Raw genomic sequence first — 18504 nt, 5'->3', positions numbered from 1 at the left:
AGGTAGTTGTAGAGAATAATAAGGTCTCCCCTCAGCCTCCTCTTCTCCAGGCTAAACAACCCCAGCTCTCTCAGCTGCTCCTCATAAGACTTGTTCTCCAGCCCCCTCACCAGCTTCGTTGCTCTTCTCTGGATACACTCCACAGCCTCAACATCCTTCTTGTGGTGAGGGGCCCAGAACTGAACACAGTACTCAAGGTGCGGTCTCACCAGTGCCGCGTACAGAGGGAGAATAACCTCCCTGGACCTGCTGGTCACACCATTTCTGATACAAGCCAAGAAGCCATTGGCCTTCTCAGCCACCAGGACACACTGCTGGCTCATGTTCAGTCGCTGTCAATCAACACCCCCAGGTCCTTCTCCTCTAGGCAGCTTTCTAGCCAGACTTCTCCTAGTCTGTAGCACTGCACAGGGTTGTTGTGCCCCAACTGCAGGACCCGGCATTTGGCCTTGTTAAACCTCATGCCAAAATGAATGAAACGCCGAAGGGGGAGAAAGCAAGGAATCAGAAAAAATCTTCTTTGTACTTGTACCAACAGAATTCTCATCTAATCTGCTAATTCAAATAATCTTCCTGGAAAAAAACCAGAAAAATATTTGCACTGCAGAAAAAAAGCAGGACCTGTCATACCTACACTCTTTAGGACAAACAGGAAATCAGGGCCTCAAACTTCTGTCTTAAAGAAGGGAGAAGTTGCAAACCTATGGCAATTTGGTTTGAGTTCTTTTTTTTTTAACTCAAATGGCTCTTTCTGATGCTCCAGGAAGATTTCCTCATCATTATGATTCCATTTAGGCCAGCTATAAAATAAGTAAATTAGAATAATATTGTTCAGCAGCTTCCTAAGAACATTCATGATTAATTGCTGATAAGTACTAAACATTACTGTGAAAGCATGCGTTGGCACGCATATGGTATGCTTAGTTTCTAGCTGATGCAATACTTGTGCTTGCAGGGGCGTGGAAAGAATACTGCATTATCAAGGACTTCTTAAAATGCTGTTTCTAAGACTCTGTCATGCCTTAGAGAGAACAGATCTAAAGGTAAAACACTGTACAATTAAAACCAAGAATTCTAATTCTCTGTAAGCTGTCATAAACAATAAGTTTTCAAGCAACAAGTTAAAGTCTCTGGTCTCAATTTCATATTGCTTGGGAAACAGCTTAGTAGATGGCATTTGCAATTGATAGGGTCTAGTACAATGAAAAGAGAAAGACGGTGGTTAAGATGCTGCATGAATCAGGGTGACCTTCATAAACATGATTAGCCAGTAGCGTGTCATTATCAGCACTAGTTGGGTTCTAGGATTCTGCTGGTCTTCCATATGGTACTTAAAAAGGTTATGCCATTTTTTTTAAGAAAACCGAATTTGACTGCTTTCCAGTATGTTTAATTCACAAGCATTTGGTTTTCTGCTTTAGATCCTGAAATTAACTTCATCTCCTGAAAGGAGATGTATGTAACTGTACAATCGAGTAGTTTCTTATTTTTGTACTTAGCCTTACATAGCAGATCACTGCAAGAGGTCTGTATATCCTTATAGGATGAGCAGCTGAGTACACAGAACTTACAGCACATGTAAGATCTTTCTAACACGAAGTAGTATAACATTCATGGTCTGGCGTTAAGTTTGGGATCAAGAGTGATCTGCTTCTATGCGAAAGGCCACATTGCTTAAATTCAGAAAGGAGTCTTGCCATCAATAAAAATAAGACTGGGTAGATAACAAAGAAATGTACAGCTTGGGAAATGAGAGAAGGATCCAGTAAATTTCCTGCAGAAAAAACGTAGATAAGCAGCTGTCAGAAGACAGCCTTTATACAACTAGTTGGCTTTTTCAGTCTCTTTCCAATTCTATAGCTGTTTATACCACGAAGTATGGTTGGTGAGAACATGTACCCAGCCTGGTGCTTTCATGAAGAAAGAAGGTTGTGGATGGGTGCAAAAAGAAACAGCTTTGAGATTCCTCAAGGAGATTTCTAAGCATTACCATTTATATGAATATTACGGGAGGGCAGAATGAGAAATTTTTCATTTCCCTTACAAGATATATGGAGAGCTTATTTCTCTTTGATAGATTTCAGAATACGTGGATGCTCTAAACAGCAAGAGGGAATTATTTCCTAATGGGCAAAAGTCTAATCTAATCTCAGCTGAAGTAAATCAGAATGACTCTTTCTGGTCTGTATGGCTACTGAACGCGGCTCTAATATCCTAATATCTTCTGCTTCCTTTTACGATTATAATTTTTCCAATATAATTATGGTAGCTTCTATAGTGTGCCTAATGCTATATAAAAACACAGAAAAATAGTTTGTCAGTCAGTTCCAAACTGAAACGTGTAACAAACTACCTGCGGAAAGATCACTGAGATTAAGATAGGATGTACATAAAGGTAAAAAATATGATGAGGATATTATCTGCTAAGAAAAGACCATTGTTTTAATAAAGCATTATCTTCCATTAAAATTTTTGAGTAAAATTTATCTGGTTGGCCTGATCTTTCATCTATACAAACTGCATTGGGGTGTCAAAGCAGGATGGAGACAGAGCTACAGACGGGTTTTTTCTTTCTCCCGTCTTCTTATGTGGGTCTTGCAAGAAGGCAGGCCTAACTTGAAAGCTGTTGTCTCGGTCTCCTTGTCCCCTAAGCACTGAATCTGCCCCATGATTTAAGTCACCAGAGTCTTCCCAGTCTATGGGGTAAGAAGCCAGCAGAATAGAGCTGAGGCATGTACATCACGCTGTTCATGAATTGATCCCAAGCTGCAACTTGGATAATGCTGGTCTTCAACTTAATATCCCAACTCCCAGAGCTGATGGCAGCAAATCATTTTTAGGCTTTATCTACAGCAGAATTAACCATTCTGCTCTAACTTAAGACATTGCTTTTTGTAGCAAGGACACATAAATGAAAGCATATTATATTTTATAGTAACATGCATATTGAAAGTACTTGTCTTAAATAAGAATTTAGGATAGACTACATAAATACATAATTATTACACATTAAGGTAACATATTAGAAAAGTCAGAAAGGATGTGATAAATAAACACTGTAAATAGCTTCTTCCATGCAAATCCAAGATGCTAATCTTTATTTTATTACATTTTATTTATTAATCTTGTTCGAATACACAGGGAAGGGAGCGATTGTCCTCCCACAGGAGCATAGCAACACATGGCATACAGAACACATCACTGCCTCTTGTAGATTTTATCGGTGCCAACTTTGCTCAACAGAAGGGAAACACAAGGTGCGTTATACAGATTATCTGTACTGGATAAATACTGTTCTGTAAAATCCAGCAGGAGTCCACAATACCTGATATTACAAAACCATTTTTATGTGTCCTTACTGCATTTAATGAAAAAATGTGGGCTGAACAACAATGACAGGAATAGTTACATAGATTTTACCTATATGAAATAAACCAGTGTCAACTGGGAGTGAGCTTTTTATCATATGTGACCCTGAAATAAAATATAGTAAACAAATTATGTTATAGAAAGCTCAACAGCTTCTATTTGAAGTTTCCATGGGGAAGCAGCTGTTCAGTTGATTGGTTACCTTAAATAAAATCCTAAATGAAAGAATTATGCATTAACATCCTCAAGCAGTAGTTTTCTGTAAATGAAAATGCCAGCATGGAAAATCCGATTAACTTTCCTAAGGTCAAAGGCAATATAATTTAAAACAGTATAAAATGTGAATGTCCAAACTAGGACGAAAAAATATTAGCAAGGAGAAAGGCTACTAATAATTCATATTTTTCAAAAGACAGTATTCAGAACAGCATAACTTTCAGTAAATGCAACATACAGTACAAAGAAAATTTCTTGCCATATGAAACAAGGCACTAAACCTCAAGATAACATAATGATTTTACAATGTCATCTCACTTCCCATCTGCAGACATCCAAAGGCTTCTGATTCTCTCATATGCACACAGAGATGTTCCTGGTGTCTCTGCTTTTGTACCATATATTATCATGCACTGGCTTTTATCAAAATATTTAGAGTAAGGCTGCGTTTTCCAAACAATGTAACTACTAGTTTGGTTTTGCAAATGACATATCCATAGATGTAATCAGCACAAAGAGTCGCAATTGCATTTCAAAACTCAAAAATTTATTGTGCCCACAAGAAGCTAAAAAAACTCCACCAACCTCTTGCTGCCATAATCCCTGACAATCAAAAATAACACTATATAATCTTGGAGCAATTGATTGGTCACACATGAATTTTGAGAACTGGCAACATAGCTCAGGTATCATTGCAGCCACATATGTAGCTCTGCACAGCTCTAGACTTCTAGAATATGAATATTCCCTTCTGATTCTCTATTCTCTGATGAAATATTCTTTCTGAGGAAAAATTAACTATTCAGGCCTCTGTGTATGTAGCACCTGCTCCTTCAAAATGTAGTTCATTATGTTTAATAAAAAGCAAACCCAGGCTCACAAATCTTTTCTATACTTATATCCAGTTGTATTACAATATTGAAACATTTTTTTTAATCCTTCCGTCACAGAAGCATAATGCAAGTGTGACATTCAATTATCCTGTACAATCAGAAAAGTCATGCGGTAAGTAAAAACCAAGAAAAGAAGAAAATTACCCCCAGTACATAATGTACAGAACACCAAAACAGTCCTGTCCCTCTTACAAGAGCATTTACAAAATAAGGCATATTTCAACACTCACGGCTATCATAGCATATATTGCCCAGGGCACGTCCTGTTTGAAGCAATACTTCCTGGTCTTTGCAGTTTAACAGCTGCACCAAAGGAGGGATCAACCCAGCATCCACACATGGATTCCGCATAAATTCTGCAAACAATGGAAAGCACGTTAAAGCTAGCCAGTTGTTTTCAGTTTCCTCCAGTCTACTTGCACTGGTATTGCAATCGGACCTATTGTGAGAATAAACATATGCACAGACAAACAATGTAAGTTCTTGTGCAAGTTTCTACAGAATAAGCCTGAGTCAGGACCTGGGCTTACATTCTTTCCACTATTCATTAATCTAGAAGAAATTAAGAATATTTAATTGATGTCCATGGAAACTATCACCATAAAGAGGTGCCAAAAGGAAGAGTGAATTCACAACCTTTTTCCTCCACCTAACAAACTCAACATAAATTAGAATTAATTTAAACTAAATAACACAAAAGATGACTTAAAAATAGTATTCGTACTCAAAATAAGCAGTGTTTTTTTAGTCTCTATTCCTTTAATTAGAACTCCTGAAAAGCTTTGCTTTTAAAAAAAATTTTAAAAGGAATTGAAGTTAAGTAACAGGCTCTTTACATGGGGAGGGGAGGGGAGGGGAGGGGAGAGGAGATGCTTTGAAGGAAACAGTGAAGAATCACTAAAGAAGTTAGGAGAACCACTGAGGGCAGAGTAACATAAACCAAAGGAGGACAAGATTTCAAAAGAGAAATGTAATTGTGTTGCAGTATTACAGACTGTGAAGATGATACACTGTCATTCTACACCCCACAAAGAGGAGGAGACTAAAGACCTCAGAACAGGGTTTAAAATTTGGTCCACAGCTGGGAGAGGAACTCCACAGAGCAAATGCATCTGAGCTTCAGTAAGCTCACAGTTGAAAAGGAAATGGCCAGAGAGATAAGACTGAGTAAAGGGAGTTTTGTGTGTTTGGATATTAAAAATGGGATAGACTAACATGAGCTCATGTTGGGTGGAGGAAGAGTGATGTAAGCTGGAGAGGTGAAACAGAGCAATAGCACAAAAAGGTGAAAAGGAGGAGATGGAACACGACAAAATCACTGAAGCAAGTAGAGAGATTTGATGTGACCAGATGTGTGTGTGTGCAGAGCATCAGATGAGGGGAATGGGAAAGGAAAATAAGAAGTCAGGAAGAAAAAAGATGCTCTTTTATCAATAAAGCCCAGATTACGGAGTCAGAGATTGCTACTTCCAGCTCTGCCAGTGCTGCATGGCATGACCGTAGGGAAATGAGTTCAACTACCTGGGTTAATGCCTACTATCTGTAGAATGTTGATAACACAAATTTCACAAAGTGCCCTGAGGCTTGTTTAAAAAAGGTGCAATGTAACCATGAAACACTTGTATTCTTATGTAAGAGGACACAGAAAACAACAGAATTCAAATGAAGTGTCCTCTGCTATCCTGCTTAAGTGACTACTTCAACAGAGATTCCAGAGAGAAATACCCAGTTCATCTCAGTCTTGAAAGCACTGGGCATCTTAAATAATTGCTTAAATAATAATAATTGCTTAAATAATAATACCTTCACTTTAACCTTGGCTGCCAGAGGCCTCCATTACACCTGTTAATAACTCCAAGAAAAAGACAAAAGCTATTTTGTATGATGAAACAGGTAAAATACCAGTTCTTCTGAAGAGTGTACTCATAGCACCAATTTAAAACCTGACAGGAAAAAGGGCACATTGGAAAGTATACCGAAATTTTATGTATGTATTCAAAGTTGAAAGCTACTGGCTAAAATGCTCTGTAAGAGAATCTTGCAGGAAGCCATGCATAGGAATCAGTAGAGCTACTGCAGACAGTGTTTTTATTCTTAACTTTCTCTCTTCTGAGGTATGACCTAAAAGGACTAACTGTGAGGATGGACAGTTGACTGAAATATTCCAAACATACTTATGAATTTTTTAAGTATAGAAAATACATGTGATATACTTGCATGAATCTTTACCATTGTGAAACATTTCTAAGCTCAAATTTCTATTCTTAAATTTTTTTACTGGCTATTTAGCTAAATAATTTTAAAACTTATAGATAAACAAAGAATAGCTTCTTTTATTGTTAATGTTGTTTCTGAATATCCATATATAGCATTGTCTCAAAATCAGTGAACTGGGTCGTGGAGGTCACACAGGGGCTATCACTAAGAAGCTGTAATATTGTGATTCCAAAGAAAAGGTGGAAAGGAAATATGGAAATAGTCAGCAATAATGTAGCCCCTTCTCTGAACAGGCATCAGCATGACAGTTCACAGAAGAAGAGACACACAGCTGCCAGGCCCGCCCATGGACAGCAGTTAAGAGGCATCCTACTTTTCTCTGCCTGGCCTCTGCAGAAGGAAAGTGCAAAATGCAGTCTGTGTCTCTTTAGCTGGGACAGTAGTAAGTCAAGGAAAAGTTAGCCACAAACCTCTTCTACCCTCAACACAAGGTCTACCCATAGCACCTGCCTGCAGATAAAAGGCCATTTTTTTGAGGTCCAGTTATGCGGGGTATTGGGTGAGCTTTAAGATTTTTCTAAAGAAAAAACATTAAATACTTATAGATTCTCTCCTACGTTATATGACTGTATGTAGACAATACACACCAAAACAGACCCCTGGGTGTCATTTGGGATCTTGGGCTGTTATGCTAACACATATAATGTCCTTTAGGTAGGAGTAACTGGTTTTGGTGTGGTATGAAAGGCCTCATAGCGGTAATAATGTTGCTACAAATCTCAGCCCAAAAGAACAATCTGCTTTCCCTTAACAACCTGTATACATGCTACTGCTTCAGTTACATGCACTATGTGTAACTGGATGCTCATCTTTTCTTTTCTATATGCATTTCATAAAGCCAGTGGCTCATTACTGATGCCCAACGAATTATAATATTGATTGTCTTAAAAGCTAAACTGCATGAAAGTAAGGACTAAAAAAATTCCAGCAGCCAAATGCTGGTTTGATTGTATTAAAAAGCAGAGAAACAAAATCAGACAAAACAAAAACAAAAAAGTGAAAGGGAGAGATATGAATGGGCGTCTAATCTACAAAATGAAAACATAAATGAAGTAAAACATACTGACAAGTGAGGTGAAAAACTGAAGATGTTCCAGCAGAAAAGTTCTTGTAGAAAACCTCACCATTTCTGGCTACTTCTGCTATGACGTTAGCTACTTTTGCTGTGCAGGAAGATTGTGGCGTCAACAGATTCGCAAACACCTGAAGAACTCCACTTTTCTGGATTTTTTCACTTGTCTCCATATCTGAAAAACACATTGCAGAAAAATTACTTGTGCATCAGCTTGCTTTGGGGAAGAAAGGAAAGAAAATAAGAAGGGAAGTTAAGTCTTCTCAAAGGTAACTAATAAAGTCCTTATTTTCCCATGTAAAAAGCCACTTTATACGATGCGCTCTTAGAACTTATTACTTGGCCATTCCTAATCAATTGATCTTTATAAGGTGACTCTGTGTAATAAAATTAAATACAGATACGTATTCATGCATACACAGGGAAACAACTGGAAAGACTGGAACAAAGACTAAAAGGCCATGGAGTGACGAGGAGCATCTTAAAATACTGCATAAAAATCAAGAAGCAGTACTCTGAAGTGATGAATTATTGGAAACATTCGAGAAACGGGGCGGGGAAACTCCTTACAGCAGAGGGCACAGCTTTAATGCAGCACTAAAGTCAGAAACTTGAGAAAAAGGAGAGCTAAGCAGGTCCTGGTTTAGACTCTTTTTACCCTCAGCTTGGATGTCTTCTGTGTTACTCTGCTCACCTACAACAGCTCCAGCATAGTCTCAATAGAAAGGATAGGGAAAAATAACAGTTTCTTCTACTAGAGGTCAAAGACTGGGGACAAAGCTTTTCCTCTTTCTGCCTGCAGTAGCGCCGAATTGTACAGTTGCTCCATAACAGGCCCCTATCTAGCACTGCTGGCCACCAACTAAACTGTAACAAATTAAAAATTAACATGGATTCAATTGCAATTAAAGGTAAGGTACTAGTGCTAAAACAGATTTTGCTAATGCTTTCAAATAATGGCATATTTGAGATGAATATTAATGTTACATACAATATGATTAGATGGCAGCTATCACTTCAGAAGGCCACACAACTCCTTAAGCCATTCATGATGGAAGTTACTTGCATTTTTCAAAGAGAGCTGTGAGATGCTCTAATTGATGATTTTTTTGCAAAGCAAAACAAATCCATCTGAATACAAGTCTGTTGTGCAAGTCCTGTCTCTCAGGGGCATTTTTAAGCACAAAAACATGCACATCTCCTCACATCACTTGAAAAAAAAGCTTTACAGTAAGTGCAAACTAAAAAAAACCCCAAAATCTCTACAACTTGCCAGTAACACTGACAAAACAAATGTAGATATTTCAAGTTGAGAAGACAGGTCTCTGAGCACTGCTTTCTGCAGTTTCTGAGAAGCAACCTTACTCTGGTTTAAGAGCAATCAAGACATTCAGGCTGGGCAGCAATAACAGTAATCAATGATTTTGGTTTTATGAAGTATCATTCAAATTTGGGAGAAAGGGGAGGAATATTACATAATCTTGAACAGCAAAGGAGAAACTTTAAACTAATCCAATGGTTTCCTCAAGACAACATTCCCTGTTTTCTCCCTAAACAAGTAAATGCATATTTTGTGCACCACAACTAGCTAGTCCCCTGGAGCTGCAGTACACAGCCACTCTAGCTGTGAACTGGTAATGATATATCACTGAGCTCACCACTGCCTCCCTCCTTCTCCTCTTCCCCCTCCCCACTGTCAGGGCTGCAATAGATTCTTGACTCCTGGCAGCTCCAGGACAAGGTTGCTTGCCTTCGAGCACAGGAGACATCCACTCCAGCTGACCCTGAACAGAAGCCAGCAGAAGCCTGGCAGACATGACTCACATGGGTTTTGTGGCTCACATACAGTTAGTACAGGCTTCAGTGATGTCTAGGTGATAGAAAATGGACTAACAGGGGAGAACTGGATTACAGTTATGCCTCTGTATTTCTGTACGCAATTCCACCTTGGGATGCTGGTCTTTGGCTAGGACCACTCTTCTACAATATGTCAGTGATGACATCTGATTACAAACATGTTAGGTATAAAATGAAGATAGATTGATTGATTAATTTCAACACACTGTGCATAATCGCTAATCGCCTGTTCACCATCTAGTTAAGTGCAATTTTTGAAAGGCACTGAGAAACCTTCTCAGAAGATATAATGCAAAGGAGCTTATGACTTACTTGGAAGCGTCTGTAAGTTCTGACATGTAGCATTTGCTCAGTAGGTTAACATTCTGCCGCGGATATATACAGATGAAAGAATAGTTTGAATTCAGCACAATCATGTTGGGTCTAAAGACTGGTCCAGACACCTTAGCTGTCTATTATAAAGAGATCCTCCTTCTTCCTTAAGTTCAACACTGAAAGCACAGAATTCTAAACTGGAAATGTAGGTAACTATGAACCTGTATAACGTTAACCACAATTAGTAGCCAGGAGACACTAATGCATTTTTTGCTGGCACACCACAGAGAAACACAATATCCAGTCTTATTTTTATGCCTTGTATTTGGTGGACTTGTTACTGTGCAAAGCACAAGTTACATAAAAAGAACAAAATACATCCTGAAAGAAGCAGGAAAATAAAATGAAATGCTTCTCTAGGCTAGCTGTGTGTAGCAGATCTGCACTGATTTATTTTATGAGGATAAAAAAATGAGCACCAATAACAGCTCAGGGCTTAACAGACCTGCTGGAAATTGGGAAATCAGCTAGCTAGGATCACATAGATGAAAACAGACCACTGACTTTTTTCTTACTCTTAAGCAGTACAGGAGGCACACCTGCATATACTCTTCCCTTCAAACCAACTCCCCACTGGTTCTTGTTACCCGGGCTGAGTACTAATGTCAACCTTTTGCTAGTCACAAAAGAGAGATGAAAGATTAATTTGACCATCACAAGTGCACCTCTCCTATCAGTAGGGAGGACACCACAACCCTCACTCTACCCCGAGTGAGTGCTCAAGCATAACTGTTTGAGAGGAAAAGCACATTACTCTGGTATTAGGCAGAAGTATAGCTACTAACTACACAACCCATAGTGCTCTCTTAGGAATTTTGGCCAGTAATTGCCTTGGGTGTGAAAAAATGCCATGAGGTGCTTCAGCTTGTCTGTCACAAGTCTACCTAAGCCCTGCTCTTCCTCTGTACAATATCTACAATTTACACTTGGTGTAATATACAAATTTATCCAATGTCAAAATAGAGATATACTAGAATAACATTAAATCCTTGCAGGTAGTTTACACCACATCCTCCATATAAGATATCATATGGGAATGTACCAATAAAATGACTGTTATATCCTCATGTACATTACTCTAAATTGTCCTGATTTGTATCTGCAGAATAAATCAATTTTTTTCAGAGATTCCATGTTCATAACAATAAAGTTCTAATAAAGACAGTGGAGGAAAAAAAGAATGTGCTGAAATATACAAATTAATTTCTTAAGACATATGTAATTGGCAGAGAGTTACAGAATATCAATCTTTTTTCTGGGCTTTGGAAATGCTTCTACAAGGAAGGATATTTTAATTGGAACAAGATGTCATATATAAACCTAAAATAGCCTTTGGCATTTATGCTCATTATTTTTTATTCTTTTAAAGAAGGAAGACTTAACAGGCAAATGACGTACAGGGCTACCCTGTGGAAATCAGGAAGTCGAAATGAAGATCATTAGCACACTTCACTTGTCTGGGGCAAGTACACTCAGTTTAGGTTGAGAATACATGGCTCTAGAAGAGAATACCAAGTCAGAGGTTCTGAAGGTAATTTCATCACAGCTGTAAGTATATGAACAGTTCGGGCATTTCTTAGACGTGCACAAATCGGGCAATTACTTCATGGCTACTGGTAAAACATGAGCTAAAAGTCTTGTGTGTACGTGTGCAGTTCTAGACACTGATCTGCAGGATTCTCCTCCTCTGTTTTTTCTGCTTGCAGCTAGAATGTGGCGTGCTTGTTAGGGCAAGGGCTTTGGGAAGCGTGCATTTTGACTGGCCCCCCATTAAGACCCATGCATGTCTGTCTCTTTTTTTGCTCAGTTTCGTATGACATGAGTCCTGTACAAGAGCATCAAAAGCAAAGGGACACAGAGGGGCAGAAATTAAGGAAAAGGTGTGTCACATTATTCTTTTGGAGAAGATGATGAAGGGTCATGTTTATGTAGCAGTATTTTCACTGTGACTGTAAAAACCATGGTTTGGTTTTCCTTCTGCAGAACCTAAGACCAAAAGATCACACACCAGTATTGCCAAAGTGCTGGCAGCCTGGGTCTAGGAGAAATAATTTGAGTTTTGCTGAGAATTATAAATTGCCAATGGCTTTAGCATAGGCAGTGCTCAATTATTCCCTTTATTTGATCTTTTCAGAGGCTAAAGAACGCCTCCCTGGCTTCCTGTCTGCATTTGTATGCACGAAAGACATATTTATTAAGAATACGAATCTGCTGCCTGCTTGTTTCATTCTGGGCTTCCAAATTATTAGAGGCTAAATTATTTAAAAAAATTATTTCAGTTGTCGTCTTTTGAATTGCTGTTTCAATGTACTGTCAACTGTACTTGGGGCAAGTAAAACCAAATCTTTGTCTAGGAGCAAGAAGGACGGGCAAAATCGCCACCACGTAATCTCCTCTCATGCTTTCTATAATGGAGAAAACGGAAATTACAGCCAATATAAATTACACACTAAAAAGCTGGCTCATGCTTACCATTTTAACTCCTTTAGCAGAACCACATTCTCTTTCAAATCTGTTCAATTTGCCTCTTAGGGACACCTAACAATCTAGGTAGCATGACATGCTGGTGGCATACCTCAAAATCCTTTTGCTCTATCTGATGCCCAGATTTCAAATGTTTTCTTTTAAAGCCTGATTTTCAGTCTGCACACACCAACCAACCCACCCGCAGAGCACCCACTGCCCCCTATCTTAAAGCAAAGAAACTGTAGGACTGTGATAATGCTGCTTTAGAAACAGCCCTTTCGCACACTATATAATCCAGTGATGAGCCACAGCAGCATAACTGGGGGGAAAAAACATCTAACGTTAAACCTGCAGCTTTACAGGTCTCTTTATATCACTAGATATCAAGACAAAGGGTATGTTAGATCACATAGTGCCAAAATCTTATTAATGCCACAGCTGGGCGATTAAAATGTCAATATGCTTGCTTTTCATGGTTTTTGCAATGTCCGAAGTCAGAATAATAAAGGGTGTGGGCAGTAAATTCTTTAATGCCATAGATAGAGCTGGAGAGCTGCACACGGTGGCTATCAGAGTGCTTAATTAAGTAGCAGAAATCACCATAGGAAAAAAATCCAATGAGTGCCTCAAATTAAATTCTCCACTCTTCTCAGCTCTATTTCCTGTAAAATTTCACTCCTCTCTGTTTCACTCTTCTCTCTGCATCAATTTGCTCACCTTCAAGTTAAAGAAAAGGCAGGGAGGGGGAAGGGAAGGAGGGAAAGGCAAAGAATATCTGTCAGAAGTGCAACTACTTTGCCCTTGCTAACAGAAGACAACCATAGGTTTACTGTTCCTGTTCTCTCTGCACAATGACTTTTAAGTTACATTATTAGATGTAACCCAACAGTAGGGAATGCTAGCACTGCAATAATGCCCCTGCTGTAGAACTTTACATGAGAATTGTAAATGAGTAGCCTCATGAGTGTCCTCTTTATTAAGCCAACCGTGTTTGCAATGTAGTCTTTTGAAAAATATATGTGTTTCTAGCTGCAAAAATGTTTTATAAACCTCCTGAAACTACTGCAGAAAATTACCTTGGCTTTATAATGTCCCTCCTACATGTACTCTGTCAGAAAGAGAAAGATGAACACATGAATAAATAATGATGAGCCACATATATCATGGAAGGAACCTTCCATCTGCTCTTACAGAAGCAAGCAAGGGGTATCTTTCTAACTGACACATTTTCCTAAATACCACAGTAAAAAGCGTTCACATGACCAAGAGCAAGTATTGATGCTCTCTCCATATATGGCCTCCCTCAAGAAGCATTCTCTCTCTCTCTCTCCATACCCTCCTATGGTATTTTCCAAACCGCAGAATGGAGATTCTAGTCTGACTACAAAAGCACAAAACCTGGGTTGTAAAGAACCCTAGTGACACAAATGACGTGCCTTAATGAAGCAAAGAATGCACCACTGATAAGGAGGCTTTTGCTTAACACACTTTAGCCAAAAAGACTTCCAATTATCAAGAGTTGTTTTTACAGAAAAAAAAATCCTCTAGTAATAATTTATATATAGAAATAAATATATAAATATAGCCTCCTTTTGGCATACTACTACTTATATGGGGAAATCCCCACAAATACAATCTGCTTGCTCACCTATCCTTCAAACAAACCCCTAGGAGGTAGGGAGGGAGGATTCTCAATTAGCTGTGCTTTCCATCACGATGTTTGCTCTGTTCTGTCTCTGAGAGCAGCAACAGGGCCACTTCAATTCCTGTTTTTAATGAAGAAACTGTGCTAGTGCACAGATGTTTGTAATTAAAATCTCAGCTCTAACAAGGAAGGAAGGACAGATGGAGAGACAGATTCACTAGCCAACTAGCTGCATGATTCCCACTGATTAAATTCTCCAAAAGCTATATCCAAAGAATAAAAGTAAATTTCAGGATAAGACCCAACCCTTGAAATAGCCTGTTGCAGGTACCACTGAAATAATTTAATAAAAATACATGCTGGTTTGGCCTTCAATGAAGAAATATGCACACCAATATTTCCACAGACGTGTCACAGAATATTAAAGTTAGGCAGCTCAGAACCCCTGAGATCCTGACCTGCATGTAGTTTAGAGCCCTGATGCATACTTTGCTGGGTTTATCTGAGCTGTTAGTTTCCTTTCTGACTCACCCTCTGCAGGTGATAACCACTTTGGTAGCACAGTTGTTTAAACAGTTTAATATCAGTGCCTCAGCCACCAAGTTCATTGTCTGGCATCTTGGTACAAATGTCATCCACTCTCATCTTCATGTTCTATACTCGGCCTGTGTGGACATTTTAATTTGCCTCGTCAGTTATTTTACTGCACTTACTACAGTACCTCAGGTAAAGCCTTATGTATCCTCATGCTTTAGTCTTTCAATCTGTATAAGAGAAATAGTAGACCCACAGCGCAAAGCCCTTTTTCCAAATCCAATTTAATTAAAAAATCAAGTCAGATTTGAAAGCTGTGCATTATATGGGCAGGAAAGTTTTCATATTCCTTTTAAGCAATCTCTTACAAGTGCTCTCAAGAAAGTTCAAATGCCTGCAGTAAAATTCTGCCCAGTGATTACTGGAAGAGTAAGTTTACATACAAACAAATTTTTTCCCTACCAATGTAGCTAAAAGTTTTGCTCCCAAACTAGTTTAAGGAAAAGTTAATCTAAAAAAGATCACATTTGTAAGTCACAATTAACTGAGACAAAACCAAGAATGAACTTTCAGACGTGAAATTGTGAATTACTAAATATAATTTTTTTTTGTAAAAAGCAAGCCTTTCGTTTGCTTCTGTACTGCATTTAAAAAACGCAATGTAAAAAGAAATTTGTCAGCTCTATTATCTGGAACTACTGCTCACTGATGCCTTCTGCAAAGAATAAAAAGATAATATTTAATCTTTATTTGGCACATTATGTATTCAATGAATCACACTTGGAATTTAACACATGGATAAACATCATTTAACTATTTGGCGCTAACTAAATACATCACTATTAAGAGGAATTTATGTAAAATATAATCCTACTAAGCAGCAGTTATTACCTCTCAGTATCATTAGGGTGCCAGCTTACTGGGTGACAGTCCAATGAAAAGCAGTCACCTTGATTTAGTGTGTTCCAATTAAAGAGGTATACTGTGATATTATAAACAGCACTTATGATGAAACATTTCTGGATTAGGTGTCTACAGTGCCATGACAAGGCAACAGCTTCCTGAGCTAATATGTAGCAAACATCCTTCTTCAGCAAAAAGAAGGAAGGCTTTATAACACAGTATTTGAGCCAAAACTGCCTCTTACAAAATATCCATCATGATTCCCAACTTTCAGAAAGGCATCTGACTACCTATCTTCTCAGGTAAACTTAATGGACTGCAAAGAGCTTAATTGGCTGAGCTGGCCCAGCCAATTTGAACCTCTGGCTCTGCTACAAGAGATTATCTGCATCAGAGGCAGACTAGAAAAATCTCGCTTGCACAAGTAGACTGGCCTAAGATGCAGGTTTTTGGCTTGACACCTTCCTGCCAGCAAACCCCTACCAATGATACAGCTACACAGCCAACAACCACAAAAAATAATAAAAAGTCTGTTTTGATGGTAATGTTACGTTCTGAGGGACACGGTATAAGGTATTGTAGCAAATCTGTACTGAAACGGTTTCCATTCTCACTACTGAGAAAGCAAGTCTAGGCCTTTTGTAGCAGCAGAATGTAAAACCTTCCTCAAGGTTTTATGTACTGCCTTCATTTTCTTTCACTAAAACTATGCCTACATGAAAAATTCCTGTATAATTTTTCTTTCTTCTCTAACCCATTACCACCATTTATGCGAAGATAAGACTTGATTGTACACATACAAGCCAATAATGACTTTTGGTCATGCAAAATATTTGCAATTATGTTAAACGCTATATTAATTTCTACTAATATAGATGCTTTAAAACGTAACTCAATGGCAAAAGCTAAATACATATGTCATGCTTTTTCCTTTAACTTTATAGCTTTATATTACCCATCAAGAAAACCAGGTTTATATGACAGAAACAAACTGGAAATACACCTCGGAAGAAGGACCTTTTCTTTGACACCTACTGTCACGTAAGAATCATGACTGATGGTGATCCAAAACAAAGGAACTGCAAAAAAAACTGTACATATTTTGGCTCTGAACATGCACATGCTTTGCCATGTAGCTTCATACATAAAAATATATCTCTTGAGCTCAGTGGAACTACCAGAATATAAGAATCTATGTCCTTAAAGGTAAGAATATATGTTAATACTGGCAGAATCAAGACGTTTCTTTATATACCTTTTACTAATCTTAGTCTGCTCTAAATGTGTGCCATAGTAACATATTAAGCTAAATCAATAAAGATTTTGAGTGCAAGCAGCTGTTGTAGAAGGCAGTGGGAATTATGACGATATGGTATTCATCACTGCTTAGGTATCTGCATTTAGCCAGTTGCTGTCTTTCAAAAATTTTATTTTTAAATCAGTTTCCTCCCTACTCCCATTTGTCAATTTCCTCTATAAAAAGTCTTATGCACCGCTTTTTTCCTGTTACTAATCCACTTAGTTTAATTTCTTCCTTTTTAATTTCTATTCCCTCTCCCTACTTTAGTTTCAATAGCCATTAAATACATTACCCCTCTACCACCTTAGTCCAAAGAAGATGGATCAAGGGTTAGCAGTTGCTAAACAGACACCAGTTTGTCTCCACTACAAAAAAAGGAGCTGTAAAAGGTACCACGTGTAGCTCAGTGATACTCTTCATTAGCTTTTTGTAGCTTCTAAGAGAAATCAAGAATACTGAAATAGTAAAATCTTTGCTGTGGGCTAAGGCCAACATCTTCCTAAAGAATACTTCAATCTCAGCAGATAACTATACATATCAGTAGAGAATTAGCAATAACACTGTTTTGGTTTTGTCTTTTTGGAGGAAGATGTTCTAGCTTTCACCTGCACATTTCCTTTCCATGGATGTACACCATAAGTTTCTGCTGCTTGTTTGAGTGTTCAGGATAAGACAATTATGTATCAGGACTAACATGCAGGCATGCATCTGCTGTATACGTTCATGGGTGGCCTCCTCCTTTTAAGGTCACAGGTAAGTGACATATACTAGGGATCACTGCAGGGTAGACCCGAGGAGGATCAAAAATACACCTGGAAGAGACTGCTGAGAAGAAGGAAGGGAGATGTTAAGGATCGAAGAGGAAAAAAGTGCAAGGAAATGCTATTTGTCATTGGACTTAATTCTACTAGTTACCAGTTGGCTTAATAGGCCACTGATCCAATCGGTACCACTCCCTACGCATCTGTTTGTGCTACGCTACCTTAATGGGTCGTGCACTGGCTTGTGTTGTTACAGCTTACTCGTTAGCAATATTGCCAAAAACGCTTACTGAATCTGTGGGGCTGCTGAGTGCTCTTTTTTCATTTATATGAAACAACAGTAGCCAAAAGTTAATCCTACATGTGAAAGACTGAATAAGACCTTCAGACAGTTATTGTTGTGTTTTAAAGTATAATGCTGTGCAAGCATTTACAGTCATGAAAGCATTGTGACTTGGTCACAATCCACATGAAACGATTGCCAGCTCATTTTACCCTTAAACCTCAATTTTACTCTCATTCTGCTCAAACAGTCTCTTCAAAACAGAGAAAGGTTAGTATGGTGATGTTTAAGGACAGGTTTGTGGGAACAAGCTGTGAACTATGGAGTTTTTCTCTCCATGCTTCAGAAAAATGAAAGGACTAAGCTTAAAACGTCCAGCCAATGGAAAAAATAGCAGTGATTTCAGGTAATGTTTATACCTTAGAGTAACTCTGCTAGGACAAAAGGCTCTGCAGTTTAATTTTTTCTGTGTTTGGGGTGGGTTGGTAGCATGTGTTTTACTTTCATACTAATGTGTAAGAAGATCACAGAAACAGACAATGAAATGACTATT

General features: G+C 38.3%; 1 protein-coding gene across 6 annotated transcripts in view; it reads right to left on the bottom strand.

The window, feature by feature from the left end:
- RAP1GDS1 (Rap1 GTPase-GDP dissociation stimulator 1) overlaps nucleotides 1–18504 on the bottom strand; it is a 92874-nt gene that overhangs the window by 34682 nt on the left and 39688 nt on the right. For 4 of the 6 annotated variants that reach the window (XM_054064915.1, XM_054064916.1, XM_054064914.1 and 1 more), the window contains exons 3-4: nucleotides 7880–8002; nucleotides 4709–4834 (exon numbers count right to left, since the gene is read on the bottom strand). In XM_054064915.1, coding sequence (XP_053920890.1) covers nucleotides 4709–4834; nucleotides 7880–8002 — 249 coding nt within the window. Of the gene's footprint in view, nucleotides 1–4708; nucleotides 4835–7818; nucleotides 8003–18504 lie in introns of those variants that run through there. The other 2 variants (XM_054064919.1, XM_054064920.1) reach the window with 2 other exon arrangements.

Source organism: Cuculus canorus, chromosome 4 (assembly GCF_017976375.1).
Source record: "Cuculus canorus isolate bCucCan1 chromosome 4, bCucCan1.pri, whole genome shotgun sequence".
NCBI classification, from domain to species: domain Eukaryota; kingdom Metazoa; phylum Chordata; class Aves; order Cuculiformes; family Cuculidae; genus Cuculus; species Cuculus canorus.
This window is presented reverse-complemented; position numbering and strand designations above follow the sequence as displayed.